At 40.3% G+C, this 26,911-nt stretch overlaps 1 protein-coding gene across 5 annotated transcripts in view; it reads right to left on the bottom strand.

The window, feature by feature from the left end:
* The window catches only part of NALCN (sodium leak channel, non-selective), a 374,466-nt gene that overhangs the window by 81,443 nt on the left and 266,112 nt on the right, over positions 1 to 26,911 (bottom strand). For all 5 annotated transcript variants that reach the window (XM_039473391.2, XM_039473390.2, XM_074387470.1 and 2 more), the window contains 2 exons: positions 6,661 to 6,797; positions 5,329 to 5,470 (listed from right to left, as the gene is read on the bottom strand). In XM_039473391.2, the coding sequence (XP_039329325.1) occupies positions 5,329 to 5,470; positions 6,661 to 6,797 (279 nt within the window). The remainder of the gene's footprint in view (positions 1 to 5,328; positions 5,471 to 6,660; positions 6,798 to 26,911) is intronic.

The raw sequence follows: 26,911 nt of genomic DNA, 5'->3' as shown, positions 1-26,911 counted from the left end.
GCTCCTTTCCATATACATCCCTCTCCCTGGAGCACTTTCTTCTCTATCAATCAATCATGCTTCTTCTGTATGGAGAACTTAGAGGGTCATGTCTCATGGTTTCTGTAATACTTTTTACTTTCATGCATGTATGTGTATTTTCTCCCACTTGACTGTGGGCTTCTAAAGGGAACAGTTTGTGTCTTGCTCACTGTCAAATTCCCACAGCTCAGAGAATGGCAGATGAATAATCGGTACTCTATAAATGTTTGTTGAATGACTGAATGGATGTTGATGACTTATGAAATAAAATGGGTAAACAAAACATAGTCATTCCATTGATCATTTTCTCCTTTACTGTACATAAGTCAGCTGTTCATTGTGAAGGCGTGTTAAAGAACTGTCTATATGCTTAGCAGAACAGAGGCTGACAAGAGGGTGGGCAGATATTGCCCTACTGTCAGAGAAATGTTCACTGTTCATTATTGTACGGGCTCTGATTCTATGCTGGGATGTACAGGGGCACGACGTGGACGTGCTGGGACAGCCCTCATCCTCCGTTCGTCTCAGGCTGGCGTGGCTCCGGGAGGTCCGCTCATGCTTCCCGGCATAATACAGGTTCTAACATAGGAAATGGTGCATCAGGCAAGACAGCAGGGTAGAGCCATCCTCAGGCCACAGGGCAGTGAGATGCCCTAGACTCAACCACAGGGAGACCCTGACCTTGACTGATGTCTCGCTTCGAAGGATGGAGTGGGCTGCCTTTAGGGCAGGGTTACTGGAAAGTCAAGTTCACATCTCACTTTATTAATCGCCACTCTGCTTAAGGAACCTAGAGTTTAATTTCAATAATATGGAGGAAAAATACAAGGAGAAACTGTTGCTTGATTTCTTTCTGCTTGGAAGCTGAAATAACTCCTCCCAAGACCCTTGAATCAGAAAGAAAAGGAACCTCTCACAACTGCTCACAGGAAAGGGAGTCGGGGCGGGGGCAGTAGGAGGAGAAAGGGATGGGGAATGACGACTTGGAAAGGGCGTTTCTATGGAGTCTCAAAGGACAGGCAGGAAAACACTCTTTCCTGTCTTTTCCTTTTAGGATCTGGGTCAGCCCCAAGATTTTAAAGATTTTTGTTTGCTGGTTGTTTTCTGGGAGAAGGACAGGTATTTTAAACTATACAATAAAGGTGATCCACCAGGGTTATTTTTAAAAACGTGGCTTCTGCAAAGTGAGGTTGCCATGGGAATTACTCATCCCTGTTCAAAGCCGGGGTAATTACTGGGAGAAAATCTTGCCTAATGTGCTCTTGTGTTTTCTGCAATGCTTCATCAGGCCCTGGCCCCCTTGTGGGGCTGCTGTCAGTAGTTTATTTCTGCCGTAACTTGCAGTCTTGAGGCACCTGGGGTCTCACTATTTTCCTTGGAAAGAGAAAGGTGATTCCCTCTAGCATAGCGGAAGTCAGAAGTTTCTCCTAGTACAAGAAGACCATTAAGAGAACAGTTTTATTTTATCATTCCTTGGTGCGTGTTATGAGAATCACCGATAAGCCAGACTCTAATGTTCTTTCTCTTTCATGCCAGTCATCGAAGAAAAACAGCCTCAATTTGCACCATTTGCAGAGTGCTGGGTGATTTCTTTTTTTCATGTAGTGGGAAGAACCTTACCTGCCACTTTACTGTGACTAGCATTTCCAAAGGCAATTGGGATTTTAATGGAAATTTCCAAGAGCTCACTGAAAAATACCTTATAAGGGGAGCTAATAAGGTGGTACCGTCTATAATCGGAATTTTTTGTTCTGTGTTTATGCACTCCTGTCTTTAAGTGGCTTTCAAGTTTCTTAATAAAAATGAAAAAAGCTTGCCGTATTTATAATACAAATGCCAGACTGCTTTGCCCTCAATTTCTGCTTCCATTAAATCCTTATCACTGAAATCCTTTGAAGAGGGATTTTCTGCTTTAGATTTCTCTGACCCAGGGGCACTCAGCAAGATTGACAAATCCTAAGGTCTGACGAAGAACACCAAGAACTGGTGGGAACTATTGCTGAAAAGGGTGGATCCTGAAAGGATTAAAGACTAGATCAAGTCAAAGCTTAAAGAAAGCCTGGATAGTAACAGGAGCAGCTTTCTTGCCGCTCCCACAGAAAGGTTCTTGGGTGAACAGAAAATAGGTTTTTGACATTCCACTTTCCAAGTGGGAGCATTTGCTCTGATAATGCACGCTGTGTGGGATAAACGGTGTTATTCCAACTGTACCCGGGAGGGATCGCTTCCTGTGGGTACACAGAGGGGCGCGCCATGTTCTCTTTAGACTCCTCCTCAACCCTGAACACACCGGTCAAGAATCTTTTTATTTTTTTCCTCATCAAATCAAAATACCATGTTCAGGAAATGTGAGAAACAATCACATTTCGTTTTAGAGAGAAAATAAACTAATATTTCAATTTTGTGTTTCCAGTGGAATAGTGTTACTGGTGATTGTTAAAGGCCTGTCTGGGTTTTGTGACTTTGGGCATAACGGATATCAGCTATCGGTTCTCTCCCTGGAGATAAGTGGTCACAACCACAGTCCAGACTTCTGGCTTACAGTCTGCTTTGGAAACAAAACAGAAAACAATCTGCTTCCTAGTCTACATAAACTGCAATTTTAGACTCATTGGCTGAAGCCAAGCCACTATATTCCCACTTGTTTATCCACTGACATATGACCTTCTGTTTCCATGCCCTGTGCACAGTGTTGAGTGGATTGTAACTGTGAATAAGAGAGGTGATGTTTAACTAAAAAAAAAAATAAAAATAAAAATAAAAAAAAGCCAGGCATGGTGGCCATGCCTGTAGTCCCAACTACTCAGGAGGCCGAGGCAGGAGGACCACTTCAGCTCAGTTCAAGGCTATAGTGCACTATGATCGTGCCTGTGAATAGTCACTGCACTCCAGCCCAAGCAATAGAGCAAGACTTTGTCTATAATAAAATAAAAAGATAGGCCGGGCATGGTGGTTCATGCCTATAATCCCAGCACTTTGGGAGGATGAGGCGGGTGGATCAAGAGGTCAAGAGATTGAGACCATCCTGGTCAACATGGTGAAACCCCCTCTCTACTAAAAATACAAAAATTTGCTGGGCATGGTGGCGTGCGCCTGTAGTCCCAGCTACTCAAGAGGCTGAGGCAGGAGAATTGCTTGAACACAGGAGGCGGAAATTGTGGTGAGCCAAGATCGCGTCATTGCAGTCCAGCCTGGGTAACAAGAACGAAACTCTGTCTCAAAGCAAAAAAAAAAAAAAGATAAAAGTAAAGCCTCTAAGGATAGTTAAGGGTAATATGTCCATATCATAATTTTTCACTAGAAATTTAGATGCAAAGGATGATCTCAGTTGAAATCTTATTAGTGTCCTGGAAGACCAAGCACAGAACAAAAATAGAGAGACAGCAATCCTAGGGAAGAAAGAAGCAGATGGAAGAGTAACAGCTGAATGCAAAATAAATGGAAATTTCCCTGACCAAACATATTAGTCGGAAAACTGAAAAGACTGTCTAGTTTGAGCAGTTCTGATCAGGAAAGACATATAAGGTATATCCTGAGAAAGCTTCTGAACGCCAAGAATATATAGAAAATCTTACAAGTTTCCCCAAAGAAACAAGCAAACAAAGTCTACCAAAAAAAAAAAAAAAAAAAAAAGCCTAATTACTTAAAAAAAAAATGACACTGGCATCAGACTTGTCATCTACAATCTTGGATTCTGCAAAGATAGAAGAAGGGCATCTTTAGGTGGCTGAAGGAAAATGAACACATGGAAATCCTTGAAAAAGAAGAGATGTCCTGCCAAGAAAATCATCATTCTTGTCATCGAGAGCGACACGACTGAACTACAGCAGAGAACCTGGGAACTGAGGGACAGGGAAACAGGAAAAGTAGCATCACATTAGGGGAGGGGAGGTGAGAAAGAGGAGGAGAAAAAGGAGAGGTGAGAAAAAGAGAAAGGCAAGGGAATTCCAAAGGGCTTCTTCCCGGGGGCAGGGAAAGAATGCAGAGAGAAAGAAGACCCGGGAGGATGAAAGAGCTGGCATTGTATTTTCATACGATCATAGAGAAATATGGATCTCATAATCAGCAAAAGAAAAAGGGCAGTAACAATGTAAAGGACTAAAAAATACACTAGGAATTCCAAAGTGAAATGCTTGCAAGTGGACTGGATGTTTTTGTCAACTCTACTGTTTAGTATTTTTAATATTAAAGAACAATTATGAATCTTTCATTTTCTAACTGAACTGATACTGATTATGTGATCAAACTGATATATATATAGTTTGATACTATGCATACATACATAGGTATATATTTATATGTATGTGTGTGTATATATAAATATGTTTACTTATTGTTTGCAGACAATACATTTTATGTCTTATGTCTTTTTTTTTTTTTTGAGTGGAGTCTCACTCTGTTGCCCAAGCTGGAGTGCAGTGGTGTGATCTCAGCTCACTGCAACCTCTGCCTCCTAGGTTCAAGCAATTCTCCTGCCTCAACCTCCCAAGTAGCTGGGATTACAAGCAACCACCACCATGCTCAGATAATTTTTGTATTTTTAGTAGAGACAGGGTTTTACCATGTTGGCCAAGCTGGCCTCGAACCTCTGACCTCAAGTTATCCACCTGCCTTGGCCTCCCAAAGTGCTGGAATTATAGGCATCAGCCATGGCGCCCAGTCCTTATATTATTTTTTTAAAAAAGTGAATAAATGAAAAATTACATTTCTTTGCCTAAATTTGCTTTATTTATATATGATTCCCTACTGATACTTTGCTGTGGAATCTGAAAAATTTTTTTCCTGTCTAGTTTTCAAATGATAATGAAACAGATAAGCCAGATCATGAAGATCATGAATAAGCTCTTGTACCTCAGCTCCTGCCACATACTAAGCATTGAGTAAGTGGCAATTCTCTTGATTGATTTTAGAGAAACCTGCTCTGGTATTCTCCCTGATGTAGTAAGTATCCATAAGCAGCTGTACTTGCAGAAGGTGACAGGTCATTGCACCTGGACTGAGCCTTGGAAATTCCAGCCCTTCCTTCTGCACATGAGAAAATGCAGATTTGGGAGGCTCTTAAATCTTACAAAGTCCATTGGCTGCCACATGGCACAGCTCAAAACCTTACCTGGAGAAATGCAAAATTTCAATGCATAAAGTAAAAAATGTTAGGTTTCATGATCACTTTTACAAATGAAATCTTTTTTTTTTTTTTTCATTATTCTCTTGAGAAATTGGATTCCAGGACCCTTAAGAACTCTGTGGCTCTTTTCTCAAACATACGTGCTTTTTAGAAGCCTGCTTATTTGAAACAGCGGATCTTACTTTTTGGTCAATGTATTTGTTGTCCTCAATTCCCGAGCGTTTTGAGTGGTCGCAGGACGAGGAGGAGGTGGAAGGGAGGCTTCTCAGGAGGCAACACGTGTCCTGCTGCTGGCGGTCAATAAACTGCTTCATAAAACTCTCCCTTTGCAAATGAAGCACACACACATCAGGCATTATTAATGGAATAGAGCAAGTGACAGCATTTTGCAATGATGAGTTTGCTTGAGCAAAGATAAAGCAGTGACAAAAGATCACAGAAAACTAGATTATGACTAACATATTTCATTAGTGACAGCTTCCTGAATCTCAGTGACTCCTGCTTAACAAAGCAATACCCTTGAAATAATTTTTAAGTAATATTATTCAGTAACTGACAGTAGTTTTTTGAATCTTATTGTGGTAATAAAACACTTTTTTCCCCTCTGAGACTTGGAAGAATTTGTTCCTCTCTCTAAATGTCCATTTATCATAAGAATGATTAAGAAAGAATTTTACATTTTAAGAGTCAAAAGCAAGTACCTTCATCTGATCTTCAAAGCATAATAAAAATTCAAGTAACATCTCTTCAAATAACCAAATTCAATTAATTTTGTTTTTTTTTTAAATCAGAAATGCAAATATATTTCTATTTGAATTTTAAGTATTATGGCACCACATCCAGTCTCATACTTTTATAACCCCTACATAATGATTTTAAAAACTAGTGACATATTACTATAATTGTATTGGTAATTTTTTGAGCTAGAACTACAAGAACTTCCTTTTATTATTAAAAATAGGTGTTTAAAGCATCTTTTGTGCATTTGCTTAACTGCAGGGCAAACGGTAAAAAATCAAATTAGTATGAGTAGAAAAATGGCATGGTTCTTCTTTTAAAAAATGGAGGACAAATTATATGGTAACCTGGCATGGTAGGTTAAATAAACGCTGTAGTAGTACGGAAAACAGAACAGCTGTGGTTTCTCTGTTTTGTTGAAAATAAAAGTGCCACAGAGGCAACTTTATTCTTATATGGTTGGGGTCAGAGACTGACGTCTACCTGCCATCCCTGCAACATTGAGGAGCTTCGCCAGTTTGCTGGGAGGTCCCATCCCCGAGGATTCATCTCAGAAGCGATAGGCTACTGCAGTTATAAAGTGAGTATTTTTGTGAATACATTGCTTAAAAGAGTCATTAAAAAAAAATACAGGTTGAGGTAGTAGAAAGATAGATAATAACAAAATAGAAAGAAATCCAACCCACAAACAGTTAAAAGAAGGGTTAACTTAGATTTAAGATAATCAATCTTTTGCAATGTATGTGAAATATACAATTAAAGAAATACTTTGGTACCTGATTTTAGGAACTGTAAAATCTGAAGGAAGTTTTGAGATTTTCACCATTTGTGGTCTGTTTGGAAATTTTTCAAAAATTCGCAGGCGCAAAGGGAGCTTTTCTTTGGTGTCCGCATTTGCTTCACTTTGCTTTAACTAAAGAAAAAATAGAAGAAGAAAAGGGGGAACCTATAATACTCTCATATATAAATTGCACAAAAGTAGTTACAGAATGGAAGCAATACTAAGTAATTACATGAAAAGCCAGTAGATGGCAGCAAAGGCCTACCAAGTATATACCGTAAATTGCTCCCTGAGCTAAAACTTTTGCGTTACAGAAAAATTAAAACAAAAACAAAACTTAAAAAAATACTAAACCAGAAAAAACATTTGAGGAAAACTTTATTTTATTCCTAAAGATAAGCCTCTTTTCACCTCAGATACTTTTAATGATTTACTATTACTCACATATTCAAACAATAAAATTTGTCTCACACACGTATAATGCTAGAATTAAAAATTTTAAACACCACGAAAAATAAGAAACATTAACTACAGAATCATAGTAGTAGTATGTGTGAAGAGATACAATGGCAAGAAACTTGCGTATGTCGTTTGCAGATTAAAAAAGAAAGGCTCAAAGCAGAAATGCCACATTTGGTCCATACAGCAAGAGTTTTGCAATTTGCTGTAAACATGCCTGCGAATGATGAACTGAAGTTCTGTATGTTACCTTTGTGAGAAATGACAATCAAATGGATGTATTTAAGAGTATATATTTACATTTCTACAAGGTGAACTTCAGGGAAGCTGAGGTTTACCGTCATAAGCTAGAACCAAGGCTGAACTGAGACATTAAAATACAGGCTGTGGCTTGCAGAATTCATGTGACGCTTTCCTACGCTCTGTTTTTCTGTCCCAGGGCTGACGGAGTCCCTCTTTACTTCTGTTTACCTCTCCCCTCTACCACGTCTACAGACTGGAACACACTTCCCCATGCCTGCCCTGCCTTCTGTCCCGGCTTCGTAAACTGCATCTTGTAACGCTGATCCCTTTCAAAAAATACATTTAATTCAGTCTGCCTTTTTGGAGTGATTTGGGAGGCAGGTTTCAAAAACCTTCAGCTCATTTACCTCCTCGTTGGGTATACTTTTACTTTATAACCACAATTTGTCTTAGGAGTTGTGTAAAGATAGACATTAGAGGCCAAGGGAGCTTTTAAAACAGGAAGAGAGTTGGCAATGCATCCCTACTACCCGTGGAAATACGATCTGGCTAAAGAGAACATAAGGGCTTCTTCTTGGGGAAACATCCCCGTTTCAATATGATAGATGACTCAACTATCCAATTGGTTGTGAGCTCATGACGAGATCACACATCCTGATTTCTGGTTTTCTTATTAGGCTGCAGAAATTGCTCTTACGTTTTTGTTTTGTGTAACATTAACATTTTCCTTAGCCATGTGTATGTCTGATTTGATTTTGTGGGTAGCCTTTGGGTTTTCTGTCTTAGATGGTAATCTCATTCAGAGAAGAAGTCACTGCTGTTCACTGCCTTCCTCCCCTGCTAACTGGAGCGCTCAACACACTAATGTGTGCAAAATGGCACGTTCTCAACACTTTGATGGTTACGATGATGACAATGGTAAGGAATTAGCTCCCAAAGGCACAAAACAAAAACTAGTAGCATCTCCGTGAGGTGCAGACAATTAGAAAAACGATTCCATACACAAATAAAGAGATTTACTAGGAAGAGACTTGTTTTCTAAAAGTTGATCCAAGTAGTAGAAAAATATTTGTCAGTGGCAAGTAGAGCAGAAACAGAAAAAGCAGATCATTGATTCGATCGCATCAGAGTGTAAGGCAGGTCCATCAGGCCACAGGTGGTAAGATAGAGCAGAAATAAAGTATCTGTTAATTCATATATTTGCTGACTCTTTTTTATACATTGATACTGTCACTTATAAATTAAATCTTATAGGTCAGGTTCTGTGTTACGCCTAGCCAAAATCTCAGGTTTTGCGCAGGGTATATAACAATAAATAAGTCACTGCACTGATCGTCACTGAGCCCACAGTGTAGCTGGGTAGATAGTTCTATAAACAGACAATGATAATAAAATAGAACGGCCGCTCTGCTAGATATAGGAACAGAGTACTTGGAAACAGAAGGTAGAGAGCAAAGATTAAAAAAAAAAAAAAATGAAGGCACTACTGCTACTGCAAGAGATTTCCTGGGCAGCAGAATACAGACGTATGGTCAGAATAGTTGACTTGGGGGTTTAGATATATCAGGACTGGTGTGTGTATTTTATGAGAATTCAATGTCTTCAAAGAGACACATAGGCAAATGGTATATTAATCGGGACATATCCTTGAAATGAAAACAACGAGCTCTTTCCTAAAAGCCTCTTGGACTGCCCACTGCCCCCATCCCCACCAGTGCCTCCCTGGCCAATGATACTCCTGGGTTCCTGCACACCCTGCAGCAGTCTTTCCATCAGCGTAGGCTCTTTCTAATCATTCTGTGGTTATTGTAATCTTCTCACACTGCCTTAAAACCTTTCAATGGCATTCCACTGCCTTTTTTCTTTCTTTCTTTTTTTTTTTTTTGAGATGGAGTCTTGCTCTGTCACCAAGGCTGGGGTGCAGTGGTGTGATCTTGGGTCACCGCAAACTCTGCCTCCTGGTTCAAGCCTCAGTTTCCCCGAGTCATTGGAATTACAAGCATGTGCCACTATGCCTAGCTATCCATTGCTTTTAAAAAACAAAAATATAATGCTTTTTCTTTTCTTTTTTTTTGATATGGGATCTTGCAATGTTGCCCAGGCTGGCTTCAAACTCCTGGGCTCAAGGGATCCTCTTGCCTCAGCCCCCAGAGTAGCTGGGACTACAGGTGCAAGCTGCTATGTCTGGACAAAATCTCAATGTTCCATCTGTGCTCAGGGGCCTGTTTTGCCCCTCCCTGCCTGTTCAGCCTCATCTGGCCCCATCCCCACACCAGGTTCCAGTCACATCCTTCAGTTTCTCAGCAACCTCTGCACCCTCGGAACCTCCACCTTCTGCCCTCTACTGGGCTCCCCTCTCTTCCTGTTTCTTTTTTGAACTCCATCAAATTCTGTTTGTTCTCCAGATTTCAGTTCCACTAGAAATTCCTCAGAGAAGCTTTCTCTGACAAAGTTTTCCTCTTACAAGCTCGTAACTTGTGAGGTTGAATGCTCTAATATTGCTGTTTGTATGGCTCAAATCAGGTGAAAAGCTGCAATTGCTTATGGTTTAGGTGAATCCATATCGCATGAGATTTCTAGGACTCCTGTTACAAGTCACCACTAGATCATTAGTTTAACACAAGAAAAATTCCCTCTCTCAGCATCCTGGAGGCTAGAATTCAGAAACCGAGATGCCAGCAGGGCTGTGCTCCCTCTGGAGCTCCAGGGAAGAGTCCTGCTTTGCCCTTCTCTTGTTTCTGGCAAGCGGAAGCCGAGCTTGGAGTCCCTTGGCCTGTAGCTGTATCACCTCACCCCTGCTTCTGTCACTACCTGGCCTTCCTTGGCCTGTGTGTTTCTATGTCTCTGAATCCGAATACCCCTCTCCTTTTCCTTATAGCATAAAACACTGGATCATCCAGAACAATAAACTGATTCCCTCTGCAAAGACCCAATTTCCAAAGACCGTCTCATTCTGAGGATCCAGGCTGGACACACATTTTAGGGGAAAGCCATTACCCCCACAGCACGTACTGTCATTTGAAACTATATTGTGTGACCGCTTGAACAACAGATTGCTTTTCCCCGAGATCGTGAACTTGGTGAGGACAGGAGCCATGCAGGGCTCTGCTCATCATTCTACAGCCAGTGGCCAACACAGAACTGGATGCAAAGGTGAGCTGAGAAAATATTCAGTGAAGGAATAATGGTGTTGATCAGGCAGTGGAACTCAACTCTAAACTCAACTCTCCAGCAGACAACTGGGAAATAAAAAATTTTAGTTATACCCTGAAGGGTAGAGAGAGCAGCATAAAATATCTATTGATTGACTGAATAAATTTGTTGGCATGAAGTATGGGTGTCCTTAGATTCACAGAGGAGAATAAAATTAGATTCCTGTGGTGTTTAACCTGAACCCATGTCTGTCGTTGACAGACTACCGAATATTTAGACAAAGTACAGATATAAAAATTTTGTAAAGGTACATGTTGGGGAAATGGAAAGTTATATTTAATCGAATATCCTCAAATATATTATTAAACATATATGGGATACCAACAGTCACCTCGTTTGCATGTTTTAAAAAATGGGTTTCACCCCATTCTAATCGGTATTAGAGATATTGATACTCCCCAAAGCTTGTATGCTCCTTAGGAACAAGATTCCATTTTAAATTTACTTCTATAGAACCTTCTAGGGAACAGAAATATAACTGTAAATAAATGAATTAGAACTCAGCACGACTTGGTCACTGTACTGTAAAACTACAAAGAACAGATGAGATGCTCTTTTTGAAGACTCAGAAGATTCTTCATGATTGTGCAAACCTGGCATCATCACTCTACAGATGAGTAGAAGGGCCAGTTAACGTAGAGAAAGATGAGCAGCTGCTTGAAGGGTGAATGTTCTCCACAGCAGTGCCAACTAGAGTCCCAAATTGTGAACTATCCAAATGCCCACCAGCAGTTGAATGGAAAAATACGTTTTGGTTTATTTAATCATTTCAATGATATTTCAACTACATCTCAATGCAAGAATGGGGGTGGATTTCATAACATAGCATTGAGTGAAGGAAGCCAGACGTGACAAAAGGGTACACACTGAATGATTCCGTGTAGATGAAGTTAAACCAGCAAGTGACATTGACGTGTGCCGCTGGGTATCCGCAGAGGGGTCATCCTGGGTAGGGTGGATGGGAAGGGGAGGCCCTGGGAGGGAGTATTGAGAGGGACTTCTAAGGCACAGTCAGTATTTCTTGAGTAGGGTGCTGGGTGTGTTCAGTTTGCAAAAATTTATCAAATGCCTCTTTCTATATGTATATTATAGTTCAGTTAAAAGTGTTTAAGGGCCGGGCGCGGTGGCTCAAGCCTGTAATCCCAGCACTTTGGGAGGCCGAGGCGGGTGGATCACGAGGTCGAGAGATCGAGACCATCCTGGTCAACATGGTGAAACCCCGTCTCTACTAAAAATACAAAAAATTAGCTGGGCATGGTGGCGCGTGCCTGTAATCCCATCTACTCAGGAGGCTGAGGCAGGAGAATTGCCTGAACCCGGGAGGTGGAGGTTGTGGTGAGCCGAGATCGCGCCATTGCACTCCAGCCTGGGTAACAAGAGCGAAACTCCGTCTCAAAAAAAAAAAAAAAAAAAAAAAGTGTTTAAGAAGGGAAAATGATACAGTTAAGCAAAATTATCCAATTCTTAGAGCACTGTTGATCACCATAATATTGACTTCTTTCTCCACCCATGATTTTGACCAAGCTCCAAGCAGAGACAAAGGAAGAAAGAGTGAGACAGGAGTCGACAGGGTGTGTGTTGGTGAGGGGGGATGAGGGGACCATGATAGGTAAAGGATTACATGTTATCTTGAAGCCACTATAAAGTTTCTTTAAAATGTAATGAAATGGTATTCTACCTTTTATCCAAATTCTTTCCCCTTTTTGCATTTAAGCAAAGATTTCCAAGATTAAATTTACTTTGATGCAAATGAGTGAATAATATGGATTATAAGAACTGGATATGAATTTTTAAGATCGTCATACTATACCAAGAAAAGAAGATCTTTTAATATAAAGTAATTATAATTGTAAATGTCCATTAAAAAGTGTTTTAAAGATCATGATTCTTGACAGGAAAGAACCCAGTGGAGAGAATCCTAAGATTTTATTCTTCGATTGAAAAACCTAACATAAAGGACAGTACGAGGGAAGTTTATAATGGCTTCAACTGAGCATGAAGCCCAACTGCAAGCGAGAGATCAAATGATAGCTTTGTCACAGATTCACATGGTAAAGAAAAGCACATTTGCAAGGGTGAAATTAGAATCAAAGCAGCAAATTTCAGACCTTGAGCTTTAAAAACGTAAGTCATCTAAGCTCAGTGCTATTCTGTGGCTCGGCATCTGTCTGGCTGAGATATCACTGCACGTTGGGGAGCTGAAAGCCTCTGCTTTCCCTGTGCTTCTCAAGAGACTTGGGGTGTAATTGCTCTGCATGACACATACTGTGTTCTGCCTCATCGCTTAAATCTTCCCTATTTCAGCCTGTGCCTTCTTCTGTTAAAATATAAAACATTATTCAGCTTCAGTCCCTTTCTGATTGCCGTGAGGAACAACGGAATTGAAGGATTGCATTAAATAAAAATTTTTGTAATTTTTTGGTATGATTTCCTAAAAGAAAACAATTACAAAAAAATCCAACTTGGGAGACTGTCATTATGAAATCTAGTCCGTGTTAGTTTGAAAACTGCGTATTTTTGTGAGTTGATATAACTAGAATATTTTTTGGTTGTTTGGTATAGGAAAAACAACCACATTATCTTCAATCAGGAGAAAGGAGTTCCTCCTCTTTGTTTTGTGAGTAAATTAAGGCTGAATTCTCTTTGCTTCTTTACACAGTGGCTTTGGCTGGTTTTTCTGGATCTCTATATATGACATAGCAATTCAGAACATAGAATCCTCCTAAGGTGTAAACTATTGTTTTTAAAGGGAGTTTCTCTTGTTAATTTGTATATGTGATATTTACAACCCCAATTGCACACTCAAAACAGATGGGATATCTGGAGTAATGGTTAAACATGTTGGTTTTGAATAATATCTCTGTGTAATTATAAAAGCTTGACATACAAATAGAAAGAATGTCCCTCACTGGCCTGTTAAATCCAATACAGAATTTCTTTGGGTGAGTGGGCAGGCATTGTATTTTCTGCTGTGGACAAAAGGCAACCAGCTCAAATTAGTGCACAGAAGACAGCAATACTGCACACATTTTCAAATGTTTCATTTAAAAACATGTGTAAGTTACTAACTTTCCCCTTTACAAAAATATTTGACATTTTGTAAAATATTTGACATTTTTGTGAAATATTTTTGTAAAATATTAAAGTATCCAATATGTCCAAGGTCAAAGTAAGGTTTCAATTATTTGGGCACATCAAATGAAGCCATGGATATAAGTTGGAGGGCTGATTTCCTGGTGAGCAAATGGGCCTTAAAAGCCACATTTTTATATGACAGCTGATACCCCAAAATGTTTGTAACATTAGCCAATAAATTGCATACTTTGTATCCCAACTGGTTACTCATTTGTCCACGCAGCATGTCCCTTAAGTAAGTGCGAAGAGAAGCTCTGTTTTCAGAGGAGCTGGCGCGCTGCGCAATTAAGTGGCTGTTTGTGTTCCTTGGTTTGGGAGCTCTGCAGAGCCCTTGTAAAAAAAGGCTGCTGCATTTACCCCACCCATGACATCCCTGAAATATGCATAAAATATTTACTTTCATGCTCTTATCACAACACTTAAGACCTTACAAGCTTTAAATGTCCTTCAGAAGGTTACTTTGTGCAACAATGTAAGTAATATTTGCAACAAGACTAAGCTAAACAACAACTCTAATAAATTAGTAAAAGAAAAGAAAACCCTATTTAAAAACCAGAAATACCTAATTATGTTGAATGAACACATTTTGCTTATATTGTTGTCCCTTAATATACCATTAATATAATTAATCATTTCTTAGAGATGGTGGTGATGAATAAAAACTGATTTTGTATGTTTATTCTTCTAGGTCCCAAAAGTCTCTATTTCATATCTCTCCTTTGTAACTCAAGTGAGACACAGTTGTTTCCATTAGGTAATTTACTGAGCCTAGAAACATGCTCATTAGAATAAAAAAAGTATGTATCTTTTTTCTCCACTTCAGATGAAATTATGTTAGAGTTTCATGTAAACCAGATACTTGGTTCTTATCATAAGATGAATATTCATAAGTGCTAGGAAAAAATGTCATACCCAAGGGAACACACACACACACACACACACTCCCATGTAATTTTTATCTTTTTTAAAATTTATAAAACATCAGAGATAGCATAAGTAAAAGTAGTAAAAAAACAAAGTAAGAAGACGTGAATTTAAACTTTTGTTCCGTATTATAATCTCTTCACCCCTTTGGATTTTAGTGTTCTCAAATAAATAATGAAGATCCTTAGTCCTTTCTATAAATGTCAGATATGCAAAGTGAGATACCAACATGCCTGTAATCTGAATTACTCAAGGGAAATGCTCTTTACAAACCAAAGCTATCACCATGCCACAGTGACCGCCTGCCCTCCAGGAGGATGACTTCACCCATACGAATGGGGCGACATGTATGTGCTCTTGGTTCGCTTTCCTCCATCTAATATGAGGCCATTCAATCTCTCTCTCCCCCTGTCCCCAATTTCTTTCCCTTTGCTGTTGATTGGATCATTTTCTCAAGACTCTTGGTTGTAAAAATGAAAATTAAAATAGGCAGCCAACCCATTAGTCCTGATCATGCCTTTTTCCTATTTAAGCTTGCTTCTTCAGATGCCTGCACCTGCCATCCATATGGCTTCTTGCACCTCTTCCACCCTCTCCTGTCTCACGAGTCCCCACTGCCTCAGTGGGGCTGCTCTCGCCAAACTCAGCACATTTCCCATTTTGCTGAATCCAGTGGCCACTTGATCACTCAAATTTCATCTCACTGAGACTCCTGAAACCTTCCTAACTGGCTTTCCGTGTTAATCTTGTCCCTTTAAACCAATCTTTTAGAACATCTAGAAAAGAAATACCTCTATGTCCCTCTGGTCCTTAAAGTAACGCAAGGACTATCAATTATGCATAGAAGAAATTCTAATCTTCTTGACATGGCATAAGAAGGTTTTCCAGTGCTTTGCCTTCTGCTCTAACCTATAGGTTTGTGCCCCCCTCACACAGGGATCTCACCTGAAGATGCTGTTCCCAATGCCTGCCATACACTTATTTAACTCTTATAAATCCTTCCCAAACCATCTTATCCAGGAATATTTCTCAGAATAACAATTGGTAGGTGAAGCAGTAGAAATGTGTGCTGGATATGATGCTGAATACTTTATGTGAATATTATCTAACCCTAAAAAAGGGCTCCCTGATGTGAGTAGTCAGCTCCAAATTATGCAATGTCATCAGTGAGGAAACAGGTCCATGGAGCTTCAGCCAGTTGCCTGAAGTCACACAGCTAGAAGTGGCAGAACTGAGATTTGACAACCATATTCCTGATTCCAGAGCCTGAGCTTCTAAAACTGTTGTATACCACCACATCAAAAGCACATGTTCAAGGAATTGGTACACTTTTACTTCTCAATTTTGTGCCTGCTATTCCTCTTATTTGGGATATCTTCTCTCATTTTCCTAAGAAAATTGTATGCATCATTTTTAGACACATCTTCCAGGACCTGCCTCTAAACCGAATTAAGTACACCTTCCTCTGTGCACCTTGCATTTCGTCACCCTTCCTCTGCTGCACCTTGCTCAGGGGTTTGCACTATCATTTTCTAATGATGTGTGCTTTCCCCATACTAGCATCATACACTTTTAATTAAGGGCAGAACTCTTTGTAGCCTTGTGGCCTCACATTTTACACACAAGACAATGAAAATCCAGCGGCGATGAGATGAAAACAAGGCAGCATTAACAAAGTCCCATGAACAGGCAGAAGAGGATCATTCGTAATATTTCCCCTCATCCTGTTATTCTTTTCTTAGAGTCTTTATAATATGGAATCATCTATATTATCCAGCACAAGCAAGTCTTCCCATTTCAGACGAGTTATATTACTGGCAAAGATGAAAGAGGAGTATGTTACATCAGATTTTCTATTAGAAACAAAATCACAAAAAGCATTTGGTTTTTGATGAAGTGTGTGTTCCTAGCTTTTTAAGATCAAAAAAGCATAATGAAGTATCAACTTGATACAACGTATTCACAGCATAAAGCTACCTAGATGTATGTATCTTTGAACAAGGCAGCACAGGAACTAATTTATATGCTGCATTATTACAGCTTACCATAGAAAATTCTTATCCTATTTTTAAAAAACCCACTATTTTAAAGTAGTTTAAAACTTAGAGTTGCAAAGATAGTACAGAGAGTTCCTGTATCCCTTGACACAGCAGGTTATACGCCACAGAACATTTATCAAAACTACAAAATTAACCTTGGTCAAATACTTTTAACTAAACAACTTATTGGAAATTCCCAGGTTTTTCCATGAATGACCTTCTTCTGATCGAGGAGTCCATCCAGGATACCACATTGCATTTCATTGTCACAACGGAGGTTTCTCTTGGCTATGACAATTCCTCTACTTATCCTTGTTGTAAATGACCTTGATGATTTTGAGGAGGACCAGTCAGGTCATTTGCAGAGTGTCCTACAATTTTGGGTTGTCCAATGTTTTCTCATGCTTAGACTGAGCTTATACATTTTGGGAAGAATACCACGGAGATGATATGCCCTTCTCATCATATTAGGTGTATATGACATTGAGTTTAACTGTCTTTACTTGGGTAAGGTGATGTCTGCCAGGTTTCTGCATTATAAAGTTACATTCAGTGTTTCTTTTCCTAGTCCATTGGCTTGAAGCAAGTCATTAGCTCCAGCTGACACTTAAAAGAGACGAATTAAAGCTTTATCTCTTAGGAAGGAGGAGTATCAAAGAATTTGTAGGCAGACCTTAAAGCTGCTACAACAATTAAAAAACGATTTGGAGAGGACACTTTGAGGCCATGTAAATGTTCTATTTCTCCTTAAAGTTTCACATACTAATTTTAGCATTCATCAGCTCTTGCCTGTGGCAATTACAACTACGGTGTCCTAATGGAAATTTTCTGTTTTCTTCATTAATTATTTTATTATTTCTATTTCTCTACATTTATTACTTGGAATTATTCTGTGAGAATCAGTTGTCCCTTTTCCTTTATTTATTCAATCATGTATTTACGTAAATATGTATTTGTGATGATTTACTTTATTCTTTGGGTTACAATCCAGTACTTCCCTCATTCATTTAATCGTTGCTCAAAGTCTTCCTGCTTTGGCCACTGGGAGCCCTTTCAGTCGGATTCTCTAGTCTTCAGACATACTTCTATTTTGTTTCTTTTTTATGTTTTTTCCTTTTTAGCTCTTCTTTATTTTCTGGCACTGCAAAATGTCCCATCCTCATCTTGTGTTTTCTCTTTTGTGTGTGTGATGGAGTTTTGCTCTTGTCATCTGGGCTGGAGTGCAGTGATCTCGGCTCACTGCAACCTCTGCCTCCCAAGTTTAAGTAATTCTCCTGCCTCAGCCTTCCAAGTAGCTGGGATTACAGGTGCCCACCACCATGCCTGGCTAATTTTTATGTCTTTAGTAGAGACGGGGTTTCACTATATTAGCTGTGTTTTCTTTAATTCAGCTCTAAAGCCAGCCATTTCTTCAGAGTGCTGATTTGTCTTATTGAAGAATAGTATTTGGGGACCAAAATCCTAGTACTAGGTTTGTTCATTGTTCTAGTATACCCCTGCTTCTAGGATTCCTCGGTAGAAAGATCTGGAAATACATTTACGCATACTAACTCATGTACACACACGCTCTCACACACACATTTGCCTAGTTTTGTGTATATTTACCTATGTATCTTGTATAACTCGAACCATATGTATGCAAGTACATATTTTTGTATGTATCTACCTACCCATCTTCTCTCTTAAAATAAGCTGAATTCCTACTGATATTCCTGATCTGGCACCACAGGGTTCATTCTGGCATCTCCCCTGAGCTTATTGATAACTTCCGCCTCTGACAGTATAAACTCTCACTCTCATTTTCTAGAGTAAATTTCCTCACTCGTTGCACTTTAGCGTGCATGTAACGGTGTATCAGGAATGGTATTTCATCATATCATTGACACAGCCTGTTATATACCATAGAACATTTATCAAAACCACAAAATTAGCCTTGGTCAAATACTTTGAACTACATAACTTATTCAGAATTCCCAGGTTTTTGCATGAATGACCTTCTTCTGATCCAGAAGCCTATCCAGGATACCACATTGCAGTAATATGACACTTTAGATTAGAGGCATGGAAGACACATACTTTGGAATGGAGTCTTCACACTGGGGTCTTGGGGCCCAGCAGTTCCCTGTTCCCTTAAGTAATTTCTTTCCTGGCAACAATCATGCAGTTCCAAATATCATTTTTGAGTATGCTTGTGGTTAAGTGGTTTTTACATGTCTCATATGTTGATAAAAGGGCTATTAGATATACTATGAAAATTTACATTAATCACCATATTTTATTAAAAACAAATGGAAATAGGGATAACATTAAAGGAAATAACATGTATATACAGCACTCATCTCCCAGTAACCATCTGACAAAATTAGTATATTGTAAATACCTGAGTACAAGTGATCAATAGTCAGATGTTCTACGATTATGTAAGACACACATATAGATAGGCAAATATATATGAAACTTGCTAAATATGTGTATGTGTGCACATAAGTTAGTAAACATACATGTACTTCCCTGCTGTTTCCGCTGAGGGAGCCTAGGACAGGAGTACACTAGAAACAATGAACAAACCTAGTGCTAGGATTTTGGTCCCTAAATACCATTTTCCAGCAAAACAAATCAGCACTCTTTGAAGAAACGGCGGGCTTTAGAGCTGAATTACAGCAAACACACGATGAGGACTGGATATTTTGCGGTGACAGAATGCCGAGATTGCCCCACCTCTCACTGAGTAATGCTCCAAGTGGAATATGCTGAAATCAGTTATCCTCAATTATAGCAATGCTGGATTACGAATGAGGGGGAAAGACTGGTTGCTATCCTTAGTTAAATTCCATATTTTTTGGGTCAACTTTGGTTATTAACAATTTAGTCCAGTGCAGTCTAGTCTCATATCTGATTCAAACGTCCCTTCTTCCTCACCCCATTACATGACAGTATGATTTATGGTTTTGAACTGGGGAGAGGACATGGTCTTTTCTTTCTTTTTCTTTTTTCCAAGATGGAGTCTTACTCTGTCACCCAGAGCTGGAGTACAGTGGTGCCATCTCAGTTCACTGCAACCTCTGCCTCCCAGTTTCAAGCAATTTTCCTGCTTCAGCCTCCCGAGTAGTTGGGACTACAGGCACACACCACCACACACAGTTAATTTTTGTATTTTTAGTAGAGATGGGGTTTCACCATGTTGGCCAGGCTGGTCTCGAATTCCTGATTTCATGATCTCCCCACCTCAGCCTTCCAAAGTGCTGAGATTACAGGTGTAAGGCATAGATGGTCTTCTCCTTTACTGCTCCACATCTCCTTCTTTTGGGTCTAGCTCCTCCAAAGTGGAGGCCATAGTGGAGAGGTAGGAGAAGAAGGTACTATCTTAGGAAACCACTGACCTTCTCTGTGGTTTGGTTTGGATCTACACCCATTCGGAGCTTATGCCCTTTGCTGACTGGGTCAGCATATAATTTGTGGGATTTCTTTTTTGTGTAAGGAAAGTTTTACTCTGGCTTTCCAAAGCCAAAGACTTTCTAAGAGAAAGAGAATCTTGTCTTCCTTAGGTCATTCCTTTAATCCTCTCCTGAATGGAGCATGTCTTGGCTTGGCCTCTGCCTGTGCAGCCCTCTGCCTCCCCAACCTTCTTGTAACAGCTGTCATGGGCTCCACTGAACTCCCCTCTGCACTGTCTGAGGTGGCAGAAACCTAGAAAGGGGTGGAATTTCCCCCTGCCCATTATTAATATAGAAAATAGAAAATAGTCTTAGAAAATATTCTCTTGATGGGAATGCTGGGAAGATGGCCACCTAAAAACAGCTCAGGACTTCAGCTCCCAGTGAAAGTGCAGACGGTGAGTGGACGCCGCATTTCCAGACGAATTTTTATTGCCCACAGACCAGGAGATACCCAGGCAGAGGGGTCGCCAGCGCCGATGTTCTGGCCAGTGTGGCTGTTTTGGCCCCCACGGGGCTGATTTGGCCCACGTGGCTGCTTTGACCACGCCCTGTGGCGGCCGTTCTCCCTACAAAAGCAACTGGTCTGGGAGCCCTCTTAGCTGGCGACCGGAGCCCTGAGACGGCAGAGTTGCCCACTCATCTGAAATAGTGAGCTAGGCCAGGAGATTCCTAGGCAAAAAAACCGCTAGGAGCCTCGGTGGGTGCCACTGTTTGAGCTGACTCAGTGAGTCGCAGCACAGGAGATCTCGGCGCCTTTTCAACAAGCAACTAGAACGCTGCGTCGTTCAACTTAAAAAATAATAAAAAAGACTCTGAGTCAGGGAGCCAGGTGGTCAGGCTCGGTTGGTCCCACCCCACACCCCCAACAACAACGAAAACAAAAACAGTAATTGAAAACTCTCTGAGTTGAGTGTTTCACACCAAGCACAGCTGAACCCGGGATGGTCCTGCTCAGTCGGGGAGGGGCTTCTGCCATTACTGAGACTCTCCACCTCTACGGAGGCAGGCCACCATTGCCAAGGCAACCTGCCACAACAGAGAGAGCCTGCCATAACAGAGGCGGGGCCACCATTGCCTTGACAGTTCTAACTATGCCCATATAAACAGGACTGCAGGGAAGAGCACAGGGCAGCTGGGCGGAGCCCATAGCAGCTCAGCAAAGCCTCTGCAGGCAGACAGTGGCTAGGTGGGCTGCCAGCTGGGTGGGTCAGACCTGAAAGAAAAAACAAAAAAGGCAGTAGCTCAATGGAAACTCATAAAGCCCCAACTCCCCGGGACAGAGCACCTGGGAACAAAAAGTGCTTTATGAGTTCAGCTGCAGCAAACCTAAACATACCTGCCCAGCAGCTCTGAACGAACAACAGAGCTCACAGCTCAGGACTTAAGCCCCAATAAAAGATAGGCTGTCTCCTCAAGTAGCTCCCTGACCCCCATAGATCCAAAGACTAACCTCATAAAGGAGAGAATGGACTGACAGTTGGCAAGCATCCTTCTGGGACAAAGACAGAGGAAGAGGAAACTGGTAGCAACCCTTACTGTTCTGCAGCTGCTGCAGGTGATCCCCAGGCAAGCAGAGCCTGGAGAGGACCTCAGCAGTCCTACAGCAGAGGGGCCAGACTGTTAGAAGGAAAGCTTAAAAAAGAAAAAGAAGTAACTTCAGCATCCACGAACTAGAAGCTCACTCAGAGACCCAATCTGAAAGACAGTAACTACAAAAACAACAGGTGGATAAACCCACAAAAATGGGAAGAAACCAGTGCAAAAAGGATGAAACCTCCCGAAACCAGAACACCTCTCCTCCTAAAAGGGATCACAACTCCTCACCAGCAAGGGAACCAGATCGGATGGAGAAGTAGTGTGATGAAATGACAGAATCAGACTTCAGAAGGTGGATAGTAAGAAACTACAGTGAGCTAAAAGAACGTTTTCTAACCCAATGCAAAGAAACTAGGAACCTTGAGAAAAGGTGGACAAAATGCTAACGAGAATGGACAACATAGAGAGGATTATAAGTGAATTGATGGAGCTGAAAAACACAACACGAGAACTTCACGAAGCATACACAAGTTTCAACAGCCGAATTGACCAAGCAGAAGAAAGGATATCAGAGGTCGAAGATCAACTCAATGAGATAAAAAGAGAAGGCAAGAACAGAGAAAAAAAAGTACAAAAAGGAATGAACAAAATCTTCAAGAAATGTGGGACTATGTGAAAAGACCTAATCTACGTTTGATAGGTGTACCTGAAAGTGATGAAGAGAATGAATCCAAGCTGGAAAATACTCTTCAGGATATTATCCAGGAAAACTTCCCCAACCTAGCAAGGCAGGCCAATATTCAAATCCAGGAAATACAGAGAACACCACAAAGATATTCCTCAAGAAGAGCAACCCCAAGGCACATAATCGTCAGATTCACCAGGGTTGAAATGAAAGAGAAAATGCTAAGGGCAGCCAGAGAGAAAGGTCGGGTTACCCACAAAGGGAAGCCCATTAGACTCACAGCAGATCTCTCAGCAGAAACCCTACAAGCCAGAAGAGATTGGGGGCCAATATTCAACATCCTTAAAGAAAATAACTTTCAACCCAGAATCTCCTATCCAGCAAAACTAAGCTTCATACGTGAAGGAAAAATAAAATCCTTTGTGAACAAGCAAGTACTCAGAGATTTCAACACCACCAAACCTGCTCTACAAGAACTCCTGAAAGAGGCTCTACACAATCAAGAATCTGCATCAACTAACCAACAAAACAGCCAGGTAGCATTAAAATGACAGTATCAAATTCACACATAACAATACTATCCCTAAATGTAAATGGACAAATGCCCCAATCAAAAGACACAGACTGACAAATTGGATAAAAAGCCAAAACCCATCAGTGTGCTGTATCCAGGAAACCCATCTTACATGCAAGGATACACAAAGGCTCAAAATAAAGGGATGGAGGAAGATCTACCAAGCAAATGGAGAGCAAAAAAAAAGCAGGACTTGCAATTCTCATCTCTGATAAAATAGATTTTAAAGCAACAAAGATAAAAAGAGACAAAGAAGGACATTACATATTGGTAAAAGCATCTCTGCAACAAGAAGAGCTAAGAATCCTAAATATATATGCACCCAATACAGGAGCACCCAGATACATAAGGCAAGTTCTTAATGACTTACAAAGAGACTTAGACTCCCACACAATAATATTGGGAGACTTTCACACCCCATTGTCAATATTAGACAGATCAACCAGACAGAAAATCAACAAGAATATCCAGGACCTGAACTCAGACCTGGAACAAGCAAACCTAATAGACATTTACAGAACTCTCCACCCCAAATCCACAGAACATACATTCTTCTCAGCACCACATCACACCTACTCTAAAATTGACCACATAATTGGCAATAAATCACTCCTCAGCAAATGCAAAAGAACGGAAATCATAACAAACAGTCTCTCAGACCACAGTGCAATCGAGTTAGAACTCAGAATGCAGAAACTAACTCAGAACCGCATGGCTTCATGGAAACTGAACAACTCGCTCTTGAATGCTGACTGGATAAACAATGAAATGAAGGCAGAAATAAAGATGTTCTTCGAAACCAATGAGAATGAAGATGCAACATACCACAATCTCTGGGACACATTTAAAGCAGTCTCTAGAGGAAAATATATAGCCATGAGTGCCCACATGAGAATAAAGGAGAGATTTAAAATTGACACCCTATCATCAAAATTGAAAGAGCTAGAGGAGCAAGATAAAAAAAAAAAACCTCAAAACCTAGGAGAAGACAGGAAATAACTAAGATCAGAGCAGAACTGAAGGAAATAGAGACACAAAAAACTCTTCAAAAAATCAATAAATCCAGGAGCTGGTTTTTCGAAAAGATCAACAAAATAGACAGACCACTAACCAGATTAATTAAAAAAAGAGAGAATAACCAAATTGATGCAATAAAAAATGATAAAGGGGATATCACCACAGATTCCACAGAATTCCAAACCATTATCAGAGATTATTACAAACAACTCTATGCACATAAACTAGTAAACCTGGAAGAAATGGATAAATTCCTGGACACCTGCATCCTCCCAAGCCTAAACCCGGAAGAAGTCGAAACCCTGAATAGACCAATAACAAGGTCTGAAGTCAAGGCAGCTTAAGAGCCTTCCACCCGGTTCACAGCCGAATTCTACCAGACATACAAAGAGGAGCTGGTATCATTCCTTCTGAAACCATTCCAGACAATCCAAAAAGAGGGAATCCTTACCAAATCATTTTATGAGACCAACATCATCCTGATACCAAAACCTGGCAGAGACTCAACAAGAAAAGAAAACTTCAGGCCAATATCCATGATGAACATAGATGCAAAAATCTTCAATAAAATACTGGGAAGCCTATTCCAACAGCATATCAAAAAGTTTATCCACCATGATCAAGTAGGATTCATCCTAGGGATGCAAGGCTGGTTCAACATATGCAAGTCTATAAACGTAATTCACCACATAAACAGAACCGAAGACAAAAACCACATGATTATCTCAATTGATGCAGAGAAGGCCTTTGACAAAATTCAACAGCCCTTTATGCTAAAAACCCTCAATAAACTAGGTAGTGACGGAATGTATCTCAAAATAATAAAAGCTATTTACGACAAACCAACAGCCAATATCACACTGAATGGGCAAAAACTGGAAGCATTCCCTTTGAAATCTGGCACTACGGGATGCCCTCTCTCATCACTCCTATTCAATATAGTACTGGAAGTTCTAGCCAGGGCAATCAGGCAAGAAAAAGAAATAAAGGGTATTCAAATTGGAAAGGAGGAAATCAAATTGTCTCTATTTGCAAATGACATGATTGTATGTCTAGAAGACCCCATCGTCTCAGCCCAAAATCTCCTGAAACTGATAAACAACTTCAGCAAAGTCTCAGGATACAAAATCAATGTGCAAAAATCACAAGCATTCCTATACACCAGTAACAGACTTAAAGAGAGCCAAATCAAGAATGAACTGCCATTCACAATTGCTTTAAAGAGAATAAAATACCTAGGAATACAACTAACAAGGAACGTAAAGGACCTCTTCAAGGAGAACTACAAGCCACTGCTCAATGAAATAAGAGAGGATACAAACAGATGGAGAAACATTCCATGTTCATGGTTAGTAAGAATCAACATCATGAAAATGGCCATAATGCCCAAAGTAATTTACAAATTCAACGCTATTCCTATCAAGCTACCAATGACCTTTTTCACATAACTGGAAAAAAACACCTTAAACTTTATATGGAACCAAAAGAGAGCCCGCATAGCCAAGTCAATTCTAAGCAAAAAGAACAAAGCAGGAGGCATCATACTACCAGACTTCAAACTATGCTACAAGGCTACAGTAATCAAAACAGCATGGTACTGGTACCAAAACAGAGATATAGACCAATGGAACAGAACAGAGGCCTCAGAGGAAATACAGCATATCTACAACCATCCAATCTTCGACAAACCTGACAAAAACAAGCAATGGGGAAAGGACTCCCTGTTTAATAAATGGTGTTGGGAAAACTGGCTAGCCATGTGCAGAAAGCAGAAACAGGACCCCTTCCTGACACCTTACACCAAAATTAACTCCAGATGGATTAAAGACTTAAACATCAGACCTAACACCATAAAACCCTAGAAGAAAATGTAGGCAAAACCATTCAGGACATAGGCATAGGCAAGGACTTCATGACCAAAACGCCAAAAGCAATGGCAACAAAAGCCAAAATAGACAAATGGGACCTAATCAAACTCCACAGCTTCTGCACGGCAAAAGAAACAGTCATTACAGTGAATCGGCAACCAACAGAATGGGAAAAATTTTTTTGCAGTCTACCCATCTGACTAGGGGATGATATCCAGAATTTACAAAGAACTAAAACAGATCTACAAGAAAAAAACAAACAAGCCCATTCAAAAATGGGCGGAGGATATGAACAGACACTTTACAAAAGAAGACATACAGGAGGCCAACAAACATATGAAAAAATGCTCATCATCACTGGTCATTAGAGAAACGAAAATCAAAACCACATTGAGATACTATCTCACACCAGTTAGAATGGCGATCATTAAAAAATCTGGAAACAACAGATGCTGGAGAGGATGTGGAGAAATAGGAACTCTTTTACACTGTTGGGAGTGTAAATTAGTTCAACCATTGTGGAAGACAGTGTGGCGATTCCTCAATGACCTAAAAATAGAAATCCCATTTGACCCAGCAATCCCATTACTGGGTATATATCCAAAGGATTATAAATCATTCTACTACAAGGACACATGCACATGAATGTTCATTGCAGCACTGTTTACAATAGCAAAGACCCGGAACCAACGCAAATGCCCATCAATGATAGACTGGATAGGGAAAATGTGGTACATATACACCATGGAATATTACTCAGCCATCAAAAACGATGAGTTCGTGTCCTTTATAGGGACATGGATGAACCTGGAAACCATCATTCTCAGCAAACTGACACAAGAGCAGAAAATCAAACACTGTATGTTCTCACTCATAGGTGGGTGTTGAACAATGAGAACACATGGACACAGGGAGGGGAGCACTACACACTAGGGTCCATTGGGGGGAAATGGGAGAGGGACGGGGGGTGGGGAGGTGGGAAGAGATAGCATGGGGAGAAATGACAGATACAGGTGAGGGGAAGGAAGGCAGCAAACCACACTGCCATGTGTGTACCTATGCAACAATCTTGCATGTTTTTCACATGTATCCCAAAACCTAAAATGCAATTAAAAA

Source organism: Saimiri boliviensis, chromosome 16 (assembly GCF_048565385.1).
Source record: "Saimiri boliviensis isolate mSaiBol1 chromosome 16, mSaiBol1.pri, whole genome shotgun sequence".
In the NCBI taxonomy this organism is placed as follows: Eukaryota; Metazoa; Chordata; class Mammalia; order Primates; family Cebidae; genus Saimiri; species Saimiri boliviensis.
The sequence above is the reverse complement of the archived record's forward strand: the minus strand, read 5'-3'. Positions and strand labels throughout refer to the sequence as shown.